Source organism: Microchirus variegatus (assembly GCF_963457635.1).
Source record: "Microchirus variegatus genome assembly, chromosome: 10".
NCBI lineage: Eukaryota > Metazoa > Chordata > Actinopteri > Pleuronectiformes > Soleidae > Microchirus > Microchirus variegatus.
The window spans coordinates 20,963,055-20,978,248 of NC_139811.1; the positions used below are offsets into that span (position 1 = coordinate 20,963,055).

Below are 15,194 nucleotides of genomic sequence, written 5' to 3' on the forward strand. Positions count from 1 at the left end.
TTAACATAACCCCATATGTGTGAACGACAACACAATATTACTTACCTCCAGAAATGGAATTTACCTGCTGCTAATTTATAGAAGTCAATTTTCAGCGGTCACGGAACGTAACGTAGTCTCGTTTCATTCCCCCCTCAAAAAATAAGGTTATAACTGCAAGTGTGTGGTATTTTGTTTGGAATGATATACACATAAGTCAAATGATATAGTCTTCACTGCTTAGTACCCTCAGCGCCTAACTACAACCTCCGCATGTTGAGAAAACGTTGTCACGGTCAAGTTAGGACTCATGAATTCATAGTTTTAACTGAAGTAATGAGTGCCCTTTAATGTCTGCCCCTGGCGCTTTGAATCAAACACCAAATGTGCAGTTGTAATTACTCAGTTGAAGCACTAGGGAGCAGTAGCACACCTGCCACATAAACAGTAAACGCATTTGTAACACAGCTGGGAATATTTTCAAATGAATACCAAATTCTGGAACAATCAGCAAAACAAGATAAGAACATTAAATAATGTTATCGTTAGATATTATAAAACAACAATTTTCATGCTAGTTCACAATCATTTGCAACATGATTTTTTCTCTTTTTTTTAAATAAAGTGGGGCTTTTTATTACTTTCTAATGAGTAAGAAGCATATTAGCCTCTAGAAGACTTAATTGTAAGCATTCAAAGACATGATTTAGCACAAAAGAGCCAGTATTGCACAACCTACCCTGCTCCATCGGTGTGTACTGTGTGGGTAGTTGTTCATCACTGAATTCAAGCAGCAAATATTAGAACTTTGGTGGATTTTGATAGTTCATGTTTGGATTGGTCATGTAAAAATGTGACTATAAAATTTGTAATGACTACATTTCAACAAAGTGCATGTACTGATTAAATGTATGTTTAGGATTTTTAAAAGACCATGTAAACCTGAACCATAGATGGTAAAAAAAAATAAAAAACATGAAGCAACTTGTTGCAAGCAACACTAATATTTTACAAGTATTACGAGCTGGTTTGATGATTAATTAAAAAGAAATACCCCAAAAAAAGACACCTACCCTGTTTAAATGTAAAATTACACTATGTTCTCTCATTTACATGTAACAGCACTACTGTGCAGGTGTCATGCTAGTTGTTGATACCTTAAAAAGATAACACTGTTGAAAGGAACATTCCTTGGTAATACGCATGCACGCAGGGGGTATAAAGGATGATATCACTGCAATTCACAAAGGATGATGAGACAGAAACCAGTGCATTTAATACCATAGATCTTCAGAAAGAAATTAAAATATAAAAAAAAAATCCACAAAAAAATTAAGGTTGACAAAACATCATGTACAGATTGGAAAGATATTGGTTTTGACAATAACAACTGACTTGATTGATGTGAACTTGAGAAGTCTCATACAAATATAGCAATATTTGTGATTTTGGTCAAGAAAACAAATCCAGCTTTATGCATTTGCCAGTGTACACTGATGGTTGAAAAAGGAAAACATTACTTTAATGCTAAACTTACTTATGGGTGATGTTAATAAACTACCATTTACTGTATATGGTTTGATAACAGATGGATGATAGTAGAACCTTAAAGTCAAGGCGTCAAAATGAACAGTCAAAAGAGGTCGAAGTCGTAGTAATAGTGATAACAATAACCATGTAATAATTCATTCTACACAGCTCTATCAAGGAGGAAATATTTGTCCATTTCTGTTCTCCTGTCACAAACCTTCCCTCTTCATCTTTTCCAGGAAGCTGACTGGGAACAAGAAAGAAACGCAAAGGACTGCTGTATGCACCTGGATTGGATTTTACTCGGTGCCATTAACACCATGATGGAAATACTTGAGAAATGTGTGGTGCATGTAGAAGCAGAAGGTAGAAGAGAAGGGACAGGGCAGGGGAGCCCGTTTATATTCCTTCCTGTTGCGTAATTTATTTTCCCTCTACACAAATACAGAAACAAAAAAAAGTTGAGCAAGATGGCCCTATTAAGTGCCATTGGTAATGACTGATTTTTTTTCTCCTTCTTCCAAGACGGGGACTTTTTTCTTTTTCCCCCTAAGGTGACGTCGAGTGTCCATCATCAATAGAGAGGTCATGGATTGGCAAATCCTGGGGATTAAAACATGATTTTGTTGATAAGCCTGTGGGTCGATTTCTTGGTCTGCTGGTTGGAAACCATCATTGGGGTCTGGCAGTTTACTGGCCAGTGAACACAATTGCCAAACAGCTGATTAGTGCTAATAGGGTAGCTGGGTCAGACCTGGGTTTGGTTTGACCAATGGGACATTGTTTGACAGCTGAATAATATCTGGTCTGGTTGATCGGAGCTGTAGGTTGGTTGGATCAGCTGACGCATTGTGAGGTTTAGTTGCTGCCACCACAGCACTGGCCACTTCTGCCCTGTGGTGCAGCTTCTTGCAAGTCCACGCCACCTCTGGCTCTTGCACCAGTGCCAGCTCCTCCCTGAGGCTCATTCTTAGGAAGCTTCTTGGCTGTTGTGGGGCAGGAGTGTGATACATTAATGTCTGCGCTATGGTACAGTGATAGCAAGTTTGGAAATGACTGTTTGAGAATTATAAGTTCTTCAAGGCAATTTAGATTTTCTGAAACCTCAGGTGATGTCTACGGTGGCGAATTGCATTCACATAATAATAATAAAAAAAAAATCGGATTATCTCGTAATTATGACATAAAGATCTCGTAATTATTAAAAATATATCATAATTACGAGATCTTTATGTCATAATTACAAGATCTTTATCTTTCTCATAATTACGAAAATCTTATGTCATAATTACGAGATAATTATCTCATAAATACATGATAACATTACCTACCTACACAAAAATCAGTAAATGAACTAATGGCCAAGACCACAGACCTCACTCGCTCACTCTCTCTCCCGCCCCGTGCCAACAAGGCTTCACGCTCTCTGCGCACACTGGTTTAAATGAACAACAAACAAATGCTGAGTGCTGATCAAGAGTTTTGTGCAGGCAATTTAAGGAGCTGACTCTTGTCTTCATTCAGTGCTTGAAACAAATATATTAACATTAATGAAACGTTTACATGCAGTGCATGCCCACTCGCAAAGCAGCCGCAGTGCGCGGATGTGTTTTTCCACATTCGAATATTAATTTTCACCTCCGAATATCTGATAAAGATCTTGTAATTACGAGAATTATCCCGTAATTATGACCTAAGATCTCCCGATTATGAGATATTTTCTCATAATTAGGAGATCTTTATGTCACAATTACAAGATAATCTGATTTTTGTTATTATTATTATTATGTGAATGCAATGCGCCACTGTAGTAAAATACCATGAAATGTGTTTCATTGTTACATCATAGAGCAAAGTGAATTTATTTAGGGTCTAGGTGTTTTAGGTGCTGGGGATCACTTACCTATAGCCATAAAAATCTCATTGACATTCATCGCAGTCTTGGCTGAAGTCTCCATAAAGAGCAAAGTGTTGTCATCTGCATATGCCTGCGCTTCCTTAAGATATCGACAACACAGATTTTCAGCTTATAATCACTTATTTATTTCTTGAAAGATTTAATAACTCATGACTAAGGCTCTCTTTACCTGGAAATCTACAGCCCTCTTGTTGGCCAGATCTGCTTTGTTCCCTGCCAATGCAATAACAATATTGGGACTGGCTTGTCGCTGGAGCTCCTTCACCCAGTTCTTTGCACGTGTGAATGTATCCTTTAAAAAGAAAGTACAGATTATAAACCTTAAATCACTAATTGCACACTGTAAACATCACACTTGGCCGTTGGAGTTAAAAGAGCAAAGGTTTGTAGCTGTCTGCTGAAATTAAGTAATCATCAACCCAGGCTGGAAGACAAGGGTCATTTAAGTGTCCTGGCTGATGTCTCAGCATGGTCCAGGTAACTTACTGTGTTGGTGATGTCATAAACCACAATGGCAGCTTGGGCTCCCCTGTAGTACATGGGCGCCAAGCTGTGATACCGCTCCTGTCCTGCAGTGTCCCAGATCTCAAACTTGACCGTTGTATCATCCAAACATACAGTCTGAGTGAGGAAGGCAGCTGGAAATACAAAAACAAATACATCAATATGCTGTAACGAAAAAGCTAGGATATGAACCTCAGTGGTCACTATGACACATACTGAGAAATCACAGTGTTAGTGCAAGTATCAACAGACAGAAATTACATTTAAATTTGGTGAGGTGTGGAGCCAAATTTGGTAAAACATGTCAAAGAAAGTATTGTGGGTACAGGCAAAAAAGCAAACAAAACTATTTACTCTAATCTGTTTATACTCTGCTGCTTATGAATGGCAAGACAGAGGCACGACTGCTTACAACTCAGTTGACTGTCACATGACAGAGAAAAAGGAGCACTCACAAGTGTAGCACATACTTTGAAGCTTTGTAATCTTTGACCAGGCATGCAGCTGACCAACAGTTTAGTGGGAACAAGAAAATGCTGACTCAGTTTGAGTATTTGGTTAGCGTAAGCATTTAACATCCTGTGCCTACATCCTAAAGCCAAGTTTATCAGAGGCAACCTGATAGAGGAAGCTTTGGAAAAGTTAAAGTGGTTTCTACATATAAAGAATGAACACTAAAAAGAATAAAATGTGTTAATATCTCCTATGAATTGCTTGTATAAAACTCCTGGAGACCAAAATAAAACACCTCTATTAATATCTTTACTATCCAGGATTACAAAAACATAACCATTTGTCTTAAAACCAGTCTACATCATCTAAATAAATAAAAGTGAAAAACTTCTTACACTAGTCTGAGGTATAACAAAAATAAATAAAAAGCACTTTTCTAAGACCAGTCTTTATTCCCTAAATCTATCTATAAATTCCAGGAATCTTCCGTCCGTCTGTGTTACTCGCATATCTCTCGAACCAAAGGTCCGATTGATTATAAACTTGACAGGTGCCTTGCTTCAGGCACGACTAAGTGCAGAACCAAATTCTGACATTTTGAGGATAAGTGATGCAAAATATAGCAGTAAATGAAGCACACACAGTCTCCCCCCTCCTCTGCTCTCATCCCTCTCTCACTCACACAGCACTGCTAGTGAGATACAGCGCCGTGAAGCTGAGGCAGATGACGAGCTTCTGAACAGAAGTCCTTCGTACCGAGGTTTTCAGTTACGGTTACACCTCAATGTGTACATGGTTTGTAGATGACAGTAGAAATATCTTTTCTGATATCCTGACAACAGTGGGTCTATGCAGATGGTCATGTGTGACTGGAAGAGTATAGTCTCACTCATTGTGAATCCTTTCATAAAGTGTGTGTTGTGTTGAGTTAATTCAAAGGATAATACATGCAAGGGAGCACAGATAAAAACAGTAACATCCACATTAAACTTTTAGATGAAAAGATTTCTTTGTATGGTGTAATTGTATTGGAAATTCAACGTAAATAGGGCTGCTGAACAGCACCACGTAAGAAACAAATACAAACACGATGAGAATGTGCTTTCAAAGCACGTACCTCTGCCAACACTTAGAATACGACCTCTCACACAGTTGAAGAGAAAAAAAACTTCCTGTATCCACCCCATTAAATCAGAACCTCTACAAAGGTTTTGTGCCCCACCCTGAGCAAAATTTCATGGAAAACCGTGAAGCAGTTTTTGAGGAATCTTGCGAACTGACAGACTAAAAACACAACCTCCATAGAGGAAGTAAATATGGTGCCCCACCTACGGGGTTTTTAGGTGTTATAATTTAAAGTTAAATTCAGTTCCTGACAGTGATCAATAATTTTAGTCATTGTTAATCACTCGGTATGTGTATTTTGTTCCACACCCCAGTTAAACTTGGCATGGTGACAAAAGAAGAAAGTGGACACTGTTGTTTTTCCAGCCCGTCTGTGGATTTGCACTTTAAACATGCCAGTTTTAAGTTGGCTTCCACAACTTTACACAAGTAACAAATACATAATACTCTTCTTAAATCTTGAATATAAAACTTGTAGGAGCTTCAGTCATCGACAGGGGATACAGGAAATCACCATTGTTGTCTCAATTCCTTCCTGTTTTACAGTAACCTCACTCCTCTGCAGACTAAGAACTGGTCTGTACTGACGACAAGCTAAAGTCACGTTCTGTTCATCTTCATCTGATAACTGCTGAAACCTATTCTGAAATGCAAGTGGTTTCCACAAAAATCAATACCCATGTCTGCCATGTGAGCTTGGTGGCTCATATGAGTCAGGTGATCAACTGGTTCTGCCACTCCTTCTCCTGAGCAACAGAAATGATTAATCCCTACTTACAACAAGCAGCTCCTCTGTGCTTTTCTTCTTGTCTGGCTCTGTTACTGACATATTAAAAAAAACAAAAAACATTAAAGGTCCAGCGTGGAACATTAAGAAGGGTTAACTGGTAGAAACTGAATATACCACAAATAAGTATGTTTGTATGAATGTATCATCGCTTTAAAATTAAAATCATTTGGTTTCTCTAGCCTTAGAATAAGCCTTGTGTATGTTCTTTAGGCAAGGGCCTTGCTTTATGGAAGCCACCATCTTGAGCCTCAACATTTATGCAGCAGCCCACGTTTCAAGTTTTGAAGTGGAGGCATGCTGTGCAAACAAAGAATAATGGCTATGCTCACATAAATCTGGTGCATAAAACCAAGGAAGAAAGAGGAAGCAGCAGAGAGATTTAGGAGAGTGAAAGAGTGAAGTGTTGTAAAGAGTGTTTGTCCAATCTGGTATGCAAAGGCCACCATAGTTCCATACATCACTTAGGAATTTGTTGTACTCACCATTATATGCTATTAATTCTAAAATTAACGTCCGGAATGCTGTTTTCCAAAATGTCCATATAGGCTGTGTGTGTGTAAGCAAATGCTAGTAGAGTTTGCTCCGAACATTCTACTGTCAGCTACCTTATAATCTCTGCACAATATTTAAGAGATCATGAAAGAACACAACAAGACAAACTCTGGATAATCCACACTGAGTCAGTGGGACAGCTTCCAGCCTCCTGCTTGCTCAAGTCATTCACTGTACTCATCTAGATCCTCAGAATATTCTCCTGCTGTTGTTGAGTGTGTTTTACTTGGACAATGTCTTGCTGCACTCTGCATTTGGGAACAGCAAACTTGGAAAATATTATGTCCAAAGACATTAGACATCATCAGGAGTTTGTGTCTGGAAAAGCTAAGAAGAGCTGGCAACACTGCTCAGCAATGCATCCCACCCTCTGCATTCAGCCCAAATCATCATATGCTGTGGAATTTAGAATCTTGGCTGGACTTTGACATTTTCTATGACTGATTTCATAACTTGTGGCTATCGCTTCACTAGTATTTGCGCAGGTAGGCAGGCCTTACCTCGACTGACTGACTGATATTATTTCATAGGAAAATTAAGCATTCACCGAAGTATGACTAAGAGAAGCAACAATAGTGGAAATGAACAAAGAAACCCCTCACCTCCGATGGTGCTCTCCTGATACTCATGGAACTGGCCTTTGACGAAGCGCAGCACCAAGCTGGACTTTCCCACCGCTGACTCCCCCAGCAGCACTAGCTTAAACTGACAGATCTTGTTGCTCGCTGCAGTGCCATTGGTCCGTGCTGTTCCGCCTCTCCCTGCCATAGTGCACCGTTAAAAACTGGGAGACAGAAGAAGAAGAAGAAGCTGGAAGAATAGGGAGTGGGGAGTCTGGGCGACTTGAGGGCGTGGATTTGGTGCAGGGGGTGGGTGAGGCTGAGCTACTTTGGGGTAGGTTGGGGGAGTTTAGATCAGACAGGTAGATGAGCCAGAGGAAGAAGAGACCTCACCAGTAGGTTCTGAAAAACACAAGATACAAAGTTTGTGAATAGACCCATTCCAAACTCCCATCACATTCTGAATATTATAAATCCTCATTGTTATGGATCGCTGCTAAATATATCAATGACTGAAAAATCAGCATGAAACTTTTAAACCATTTTGCCTAAATTATGAGACAATTTAGAGTCCTGTTGACATAAAAACATGCATCCCTTTGGCACTGAGCCTCGAGATAAAAATGTTTATTATGAAATCATGTTTAGTATAAACAAAGGCTGGAAGAGAACATGGAGTCTGTTTTGCTCCCACAGATCACCATCATACTGTTTTATCTTACAAGTACATGCTGTCGTACATGCAATGTGGCAAATGAAATTTTCACTTCTGCTTTACTTTAGCTTATCTGCTTAGGAGAATGCACAAAAATTAACAGTAACAAATGAGATGTGGAATTAGAGAATTGACATTGCAGACATAAAGAGCTGGGTTTTATGAAAAACAAAAAACATACAATTTACATAACATATATTACAACAAAGCCATATTCAAACAGCTTCTCATTTGTTCCTGTGACTCATCACCTAACAGAGGTCTGATGACGGTTTGAAGTCTGAACCATACAGTGCTCTTTGTGGCAGTTTTTATGTGGCAACACCAACATCAGATAACAGACTTCAATTTTGAAGCGTAACAGCAACCAACAAGTCAAACATTTTATTATTTTAAAGCTACAACGTCTACCATTTGTTTTTTGTGATTTGGCTGAATTTTACCTAAAAAAAATGAAGAAATTAATCATCTGTTAAATAGTTTAAGTGAATAGTAAAGTGCTTAAAGTGATGACGTTTGACAGCACAGCTAGGCCTTCCTTTAGCTTTGGCCTGCTTGAAGAATGTGAAACCTTGCATTATCTTTGGGTGATGCACATGAGGTCAGCCAGCTTCTGCTTGGTCAAAGGACAGGAAACACAACTCAGCTCAAAGCAGGAAGTGGAGACTGCAGCATACATTTTACTGCTGAGCGCATTAAAACCTGGGATACGGCCTCAACATGTGTGCTTTGACCACACAGGAGTTTTGTCTGTCTCGTTGGACAGAATACCAAACATGCAGCATGCATTCATTGCATTATTTTCTGCATTGCAGTTCCTTATCCGCCATAGTGTTATATAGCAGTTTAATTTTAGCATTCACAGTCACAGAGCATCAGAAGCTAAACATGCTTTTTCGGTTTTCCCCATACACTAAATATACACTGCTGAGAACATGTCTGTAGCATTCAAACAAATCTGTTAAAAAGTGGCATATTTTACAGTGTAGTTGCATCCAACTACAAACTCCAAAAAATTAAAGGTCTCACGGGAGTCGTCAGCTGGCAACACATGGCCTTAAAGAGCAAAAGGCACGTTGTTGTAGGAGGAATTAATACAATCTTTTCTTCGTGACAACTAGTCAGTCTGAACTTATTTGAACGAGAGATGATGACACCTTTTCACTTTTTAGTGACAGAAGCAAAAAGATAAGCTAAGTATTTGGAAGATCAAAGCATCCTGATTGAGGTTGTCATTTATGAAAACTATTAGCTGAAGGCAGGTAGGCTTTTTTATTTTAGTGACCTTTACTGACTGGGCCTTTTTGATGTGCTAAGTTTGGATAAAATTTGGTACAGTTCTTAGCTTGTGACTACCATTTTCAGTCATACTACATTATCTATTCAATTATGTTACAATATCTTAAGCATACAATCTGCTACCTACCAATTCATGCTGTTGAAACGGTTAATTGCCAAAACACTAACACCACTGCTCATACCCAGCATACAGGACCTGACCTGTACATGTTTTTAACAGCCTGTGACAAATGCTTTCATGGTATTTCAATGCCTAATGGGTTCTGAAGACCTCCACAGGGAAATGGGTCAGAGGGTGAGGCAGTCTGACAGAGGGGCATGGGTGAGAGACATTGGGAGGAGAAAAGGCTGGAAAGGAGCAGACTAAAAGAGCCTGTGAAATATTCATCATGGCCTTGTGCATGCTCTGTTACCAGCATGATATCCAAGCACAGCAAGGATTGCAGTGCACTGAACACACTGAACACAATTAAATGCAACATCTTCTTTCAAACAGAATCAGCTTCAAAAACTAAAAGAAACAGACAGATGCCGTTTCTATGAATAATTGCTGATTGCACTATGAAAGTATGTGCTATTTCCCACAGTTGAATAATGACACTCTACCTGTGTTGTGACACATCGCTATGACAATCACTGTTAACATACACATTAAGAGACTGTACTTCTTAGAAACATAAAATGTTCATGTTCAAACAGCTTAGTGATCAGATCTCTCAGGCCTCTGTCAACAGAGCGTTTTTCTAGAAAATGTAGCACTTATTTTGTGTGGTATCCTATGTGAGCATTTGCGCAAATAACTGGCACTGTTAAATTGTAGCATAAACATGCAAATTTGGATTTCTTCTTCATGTGAACTAAATATGAACATTTGAACAGGGATCTTCAGAAAACTTCTCAGGACACTTGGAAAAAAAGGGGCACTTTTTCAAGAAAGTTACAAGGTGTTATGTTATCGTCTACGTACCAAAGACTTTTTACATGCACTGATGTGCCCGTTGGCATCAGAGCAGTCACTGATGGGCTGGTTGTACTTGGGAGGGACAATTGACTGCAGGGTTTCATGCATTTTGATACCTTTCACCTAATTCTAACCTTAACCCTCAGAGGACAGTGCTCTTTTTTTAAAAACCCTCTCTCTCCACATGTTTAGTACAGCTTTGTAAATTATTTACTGTCATGTTTGTTGTATGTTACTGACCTGTGCAAAATGAATTTCCCTTGTGGACAATTCACTACCTTATCTAAACTGCATAATCCCAACTAATGCTATATTATATTAGGATACATATACATTTAAACCTCTCTATGTGTAGCCCTTCATATATTGCGTCATCGATTTAGACGGAATCATTAAGCCTTTGAAGGCTTTGATTCTGACACAAGGTAGGATTGCATCAGCCCGGTATTAGGTGCATTTTTGATTTGCACATAAAATCACCTAAATGGAAACAGAGAATTTGAAAAGATTTGAAATACAGCATTCAGGTTTTTACAGTGAGAGGAGAATTTTAGGAATTGCATAACTGAAATGTCACTCCCATCTCCACATTTGGCTGTACTGGACAAATGGTGTAGATGGCAGATATAGCGGGCAAGCGGAGGCGTGGTGTGTGTGTGTGGACTTACACAGTGATAACTTCACTTGTGCAAGAAGCTAATATTATGATAATAAATTAAAGCTGCAACAATGTATTTGTCTTTTTACAAGTCTCCTCATAAACAATTATCTGACCAGAATCATTTGCTCCATAGTGGTCCAACCTAAACCACCGTCTCCTACCTCAAAGTTTATACAAAAAAAACATTCAAACTACAGTTTACTAGTTGAGTATCTAAAATATCAAAACGCAGTTGCACATTCCTTTTAGGTAGTAGTCCAACAACCTTAAACAGTTGACTGTAGCAGTTACAAAAAACAAGCTGGGACTTGTACTGTTCAATCCATTGGAAGGGTAACTGGAAGAACTGGTGGTGTCTGAAATGAGGGATTGTAGTAGTGTCTTCTTTTGTTTATTATGCAAAATAAAAAGATCCAAACCAAGAAGTAGCAACTTACAATTGTGCAACCATGACATCAAGACCTACATGTTATTGACAGAACTTTCATGCAAAATGTTTTGTCCCCAGACAATGACAAAGATACAAAAGCAGAACAATCCCTGAGACCTCAAATGAAACAGGAAATGTAAGGTAAGACCTTCTACATTTCAGGTTTCTAATAAAGAATGGCTTTGGACAAACTGTGACAGTCTAGGTGGAAACTGGTGACATAACTCAGGAAAAGCAAACAGGACACCAATGATAGACAAACCAAGTCCTACACAAAGACTATATGAAAGCATCTGAACTTATATGAAGTTGAATCAGATGAGAGGTTCTTCACATCTTCTATAATAAATGTGTTCTGGCAGACTGTACACTGAGCGGTGTAATGCTGCCGTGCACAGTTCTTAATCATAGTTAGAAGTTCTTCATCCCAGGTCAAAGTTCTTAAACACAGTTAAAAATAACTAAGAGATGCATTGCAGCCACCCCACAGCCTGTAGCCTCAAACCACTACCCAAAGCTCTCCATCACAGATCTCATCCTATTCTTATTCCTCTTTTGAGATGCTATGAGATACACTGACTAACATGATCGCACCACTGTTGGTTAGTATAGCAAGGCCAATAGGAAATCACTGGCACTTCCTTTTCTTGTAACTTCTGTGTGAAATGCCAAGATCTAAAATCACTGTGAACCTCCATTCAAAATAGCCAAGTACTATATTAATGAATCTTATAGAGATATTAATCTTACAGTCAAGTGCTGTGGTGCAGAGGAATGATTTTAAATGCATTATATTCACGGGGAAATCACTGCAAAAACAGATTTCCTTAATAGTTGCACAGAAAATAAACGGCTTCCTGCAGTTCAGAACTCAGCAAAGCATACAATGATTGGTTCTTGTTATGTTTTACAGGCAGATAAATACTCTAAACAGAAGTTACACTCCCTTCTGCACAGATAAGAAAGTGCTACATCAGAAAAGAAAAACTTAAACTTTGGGTGAAATGTACACTTAAAGGGTAAATACAATTACTTGGCCAAGCAATCAGTTCAGCAGTAGTGACCACATTCAGATAGTGCTGAAACAGCCAGAGAAAGAAATGTGAGGAGAAATTAAAAACAAACAGTACATGTAGACTGTGGTGAGAAAAAATATTCTATCAGGGAGGGTTTGTCAAGATGTGTCACCACCTTCATAGGACAAGGTCCATACATTATAAACATAACAAGACCTCAGCATGTACCTGTAAATCCTCTCTGTGTCTCAAAGGTCTGAGCTCTGGTGTCCTTATTACACCATAAATAGTGTCTATGAAGATGACACATGCATGTAAGTTTACATTCGATATTAAATGCAAGACGTGCCCTAAAGTGTAAACACTGTCAGTCAGCAGTAATAACACCTTTACAGCGGTTAATGCAATGGTACTCTTGATAGTTCAAGTTCTGGCAATAATCACCTGTCCAAGATTTATGACAAACTGTAAAATGTATGCTATACATGAAACGGACAAACATGAGCATTACATGTATGGCAAATTAGATTTTTTTTCTCAAAACGGATCGTTTCAGACTGTCCGCACTGGTAAATGAATTTGATCAAATTCCTATGTACATGGGTTGCTTTGGTAAAACGTAGATGTACCAACATGTGGCACGGCTTACGCTGGTCTCCAAACTACTGACCCGTCAGGTCCATCGCACAGAAAAAACCTCAGAGACAGAGGAGACGGGTGCATGTTACAACACCTTAGGCTGTAGTTGAGGCTGGAGTTGCTCAGTGACAAGGCCACTTCCGTAACAGGTTTTAACATCATCAGTGTGTCACCACAAAAGTGACGCAAAAGACATCCGATTTAATCATATTTCAAAACAACCTCCACATGTGATTTTAATCACATTTGAGGACATACACAATCAGATTGTACATGTTGTCTTTATTATTGCCTAAGTTTGATATCCAGACCTTAAAAACAAAATCTGTATAAAATTTGGATAATCTCACATACGGTGGTCTAAACAAGACTAAGAGGCTTCCGTGTGTGATCCTATTGTTAAATGGGAGACTAATTATTACTTCTTTTTTTTTCTTTTACAATTACTTGCCAAAAAATAACCTTGATTATTAATAATAGTTGACATTTAATCAATGAATGACATGAAGCATTGCGATACAACGTTTAGTTCCCCTTGGTTTAAACACGTATTACCAGAGTGATAATGTCATTTGTAACAGCTAACGGTGACTGCTTTAGGAACGTTATGAAAATAAATTGACTTAGTACGATAGCTAACCACAATATAGCAGTCTATGAAAGGTGAAATCTAGTTAGCCGGGATAGCTTACCGGTGGATAGCATGCCATCAATATAGCAACAGTACAAGCTAACAAAATTAACCTATACTAGCAAGCACCGCCAGTTACTAAACTTGTTGTTTTTACAAGCATTAGCACTCGCCTGCTAGCATGAACTGAAAGAAACGAGAACGTTAGGTTTCTGAAATAATTTCAATTGTGGCAGCGTTAGCTCGACTATCACCGACAGCCAACTGTCGATAACATCACTGACAACTTTCCTGCTCTCGAGCTCACATCCTCAGCTGTTTGACGTTTGACAAACTATGGAACATGGGCTTGCTATGGTGTCAGCTGCTCCCGCAAACCGCTGCCATACGTCACAAACATTTGGAACATTTGCCCTAAGGCTTTTTATCCCTCTGGACATATTCTCCTGAGTCCCCGTAGAGTTAAAAGATCACCGCAGCCGTTCTCGATCCAGTCCGATGGACATTTCGGTGAAGCCCGGGACTTGAACGGTTGGACAAAATTTGACAGAAGGAAGACGAACACGAGTGGAGCTCGTCGACAAAAAATACTAACATACGTTGATGGGTTTTTATTCTCAACCACGTTTGCCAATTGTAACTTGTTTGACTTACTTACAATACTTTTTCTTCTTTTGCTGGTGTCATCAGCTGCGGCAGTAGCAGCGGCCGTCTTCTTCTTTGGCTCTGGCCTTCCCTTCCGGTTAGCAAATTTTCCGGGAACCTCCCACTTTTTGTCAGCAGTTGTCTGGCCAATGAGAACGCAGCAACAACACAATTTTCTGCTGCACCGGCAGGGGCGACGCAAGAAAATACAGGGCCAATGAAATAATATACTATTGGGCCCCAAATACCCCACTCACTCACACAAACACGTCACTTTCCAAATGGTACAATTCAGTTCTTATTTGTTATCTAGTAGTGGTTTAACTAGTTATCTATCCATGTTCCCAGACAGGCCTGGTATTATAGGTCCATCCAATGTGTAAGAATTAGTGTCATCTAATGGTGAGACAGCAGGTTTTAACAAACAGATAACCAAATCGCCATGTTCAAAAGGAGTGGGAATAAGTTTTATACTCGTTAAATCCCACTTCTTCTCCATCGCTTATTAATTAACATATTTAACCATCTTCCTTATTTAGATTAATTAATCAGCTCACCCCTTCCTTTCCTAATGGCGTGTTTCCATCATGGTAGAATTCGGTTTGATACAGTACAGTACAGTTTGGAACAGTAAACCTTGGGTCAGGCTAGGGTCAGCGTTAGGCTTTTTTGACTGAGAACAGTAACTTTACTTGGTAGGCAGAGTGTGCACATATCAAGCGAAATGACGTTATGAGTGACGTTATACTGGTGCACTGAAAACGAACAGACAAAAAATAGCAGCTC

At 39.0% G+C, this 15,194-nt stretch overlaps 1 protein-coding gene across 1 annotated transcript; it reads right to left on the reverse strand.

The window, feature by feature from the left end:
• Positions 1-1,244: 1,244 nt before the first annotated feature.
• rab5c (RAB5C, member RAS oncogene family) lies at positions 1,245-14,454 on the reverse strand. The gene is made up of 6 exons (XM_083897017.1): positions 14,422-14,454; positions 7,454-7,813; positions 3,914-4,065; positions 3,597-3,719; positions 3,413-3,506; positions 1,245-2,495 (listed from the first exon to the last, which is right to left on the reverse strand). The coding sequence occupies exons 2-6, from the start codon at positions 7,617-7,619 to the stop codon at positions 2,368-2,370; spliced, it is 663 nt and encodes a 220-aa protein (XP_083753143.1). The 5' UTR covers positions 7,620-7,813; positions 14,422-14,454; the 3' UTR covers positions 1,245-2,367.
• Between the last annotated feature and the right edge of the window lie 740 nt (positions 14,455-15,194).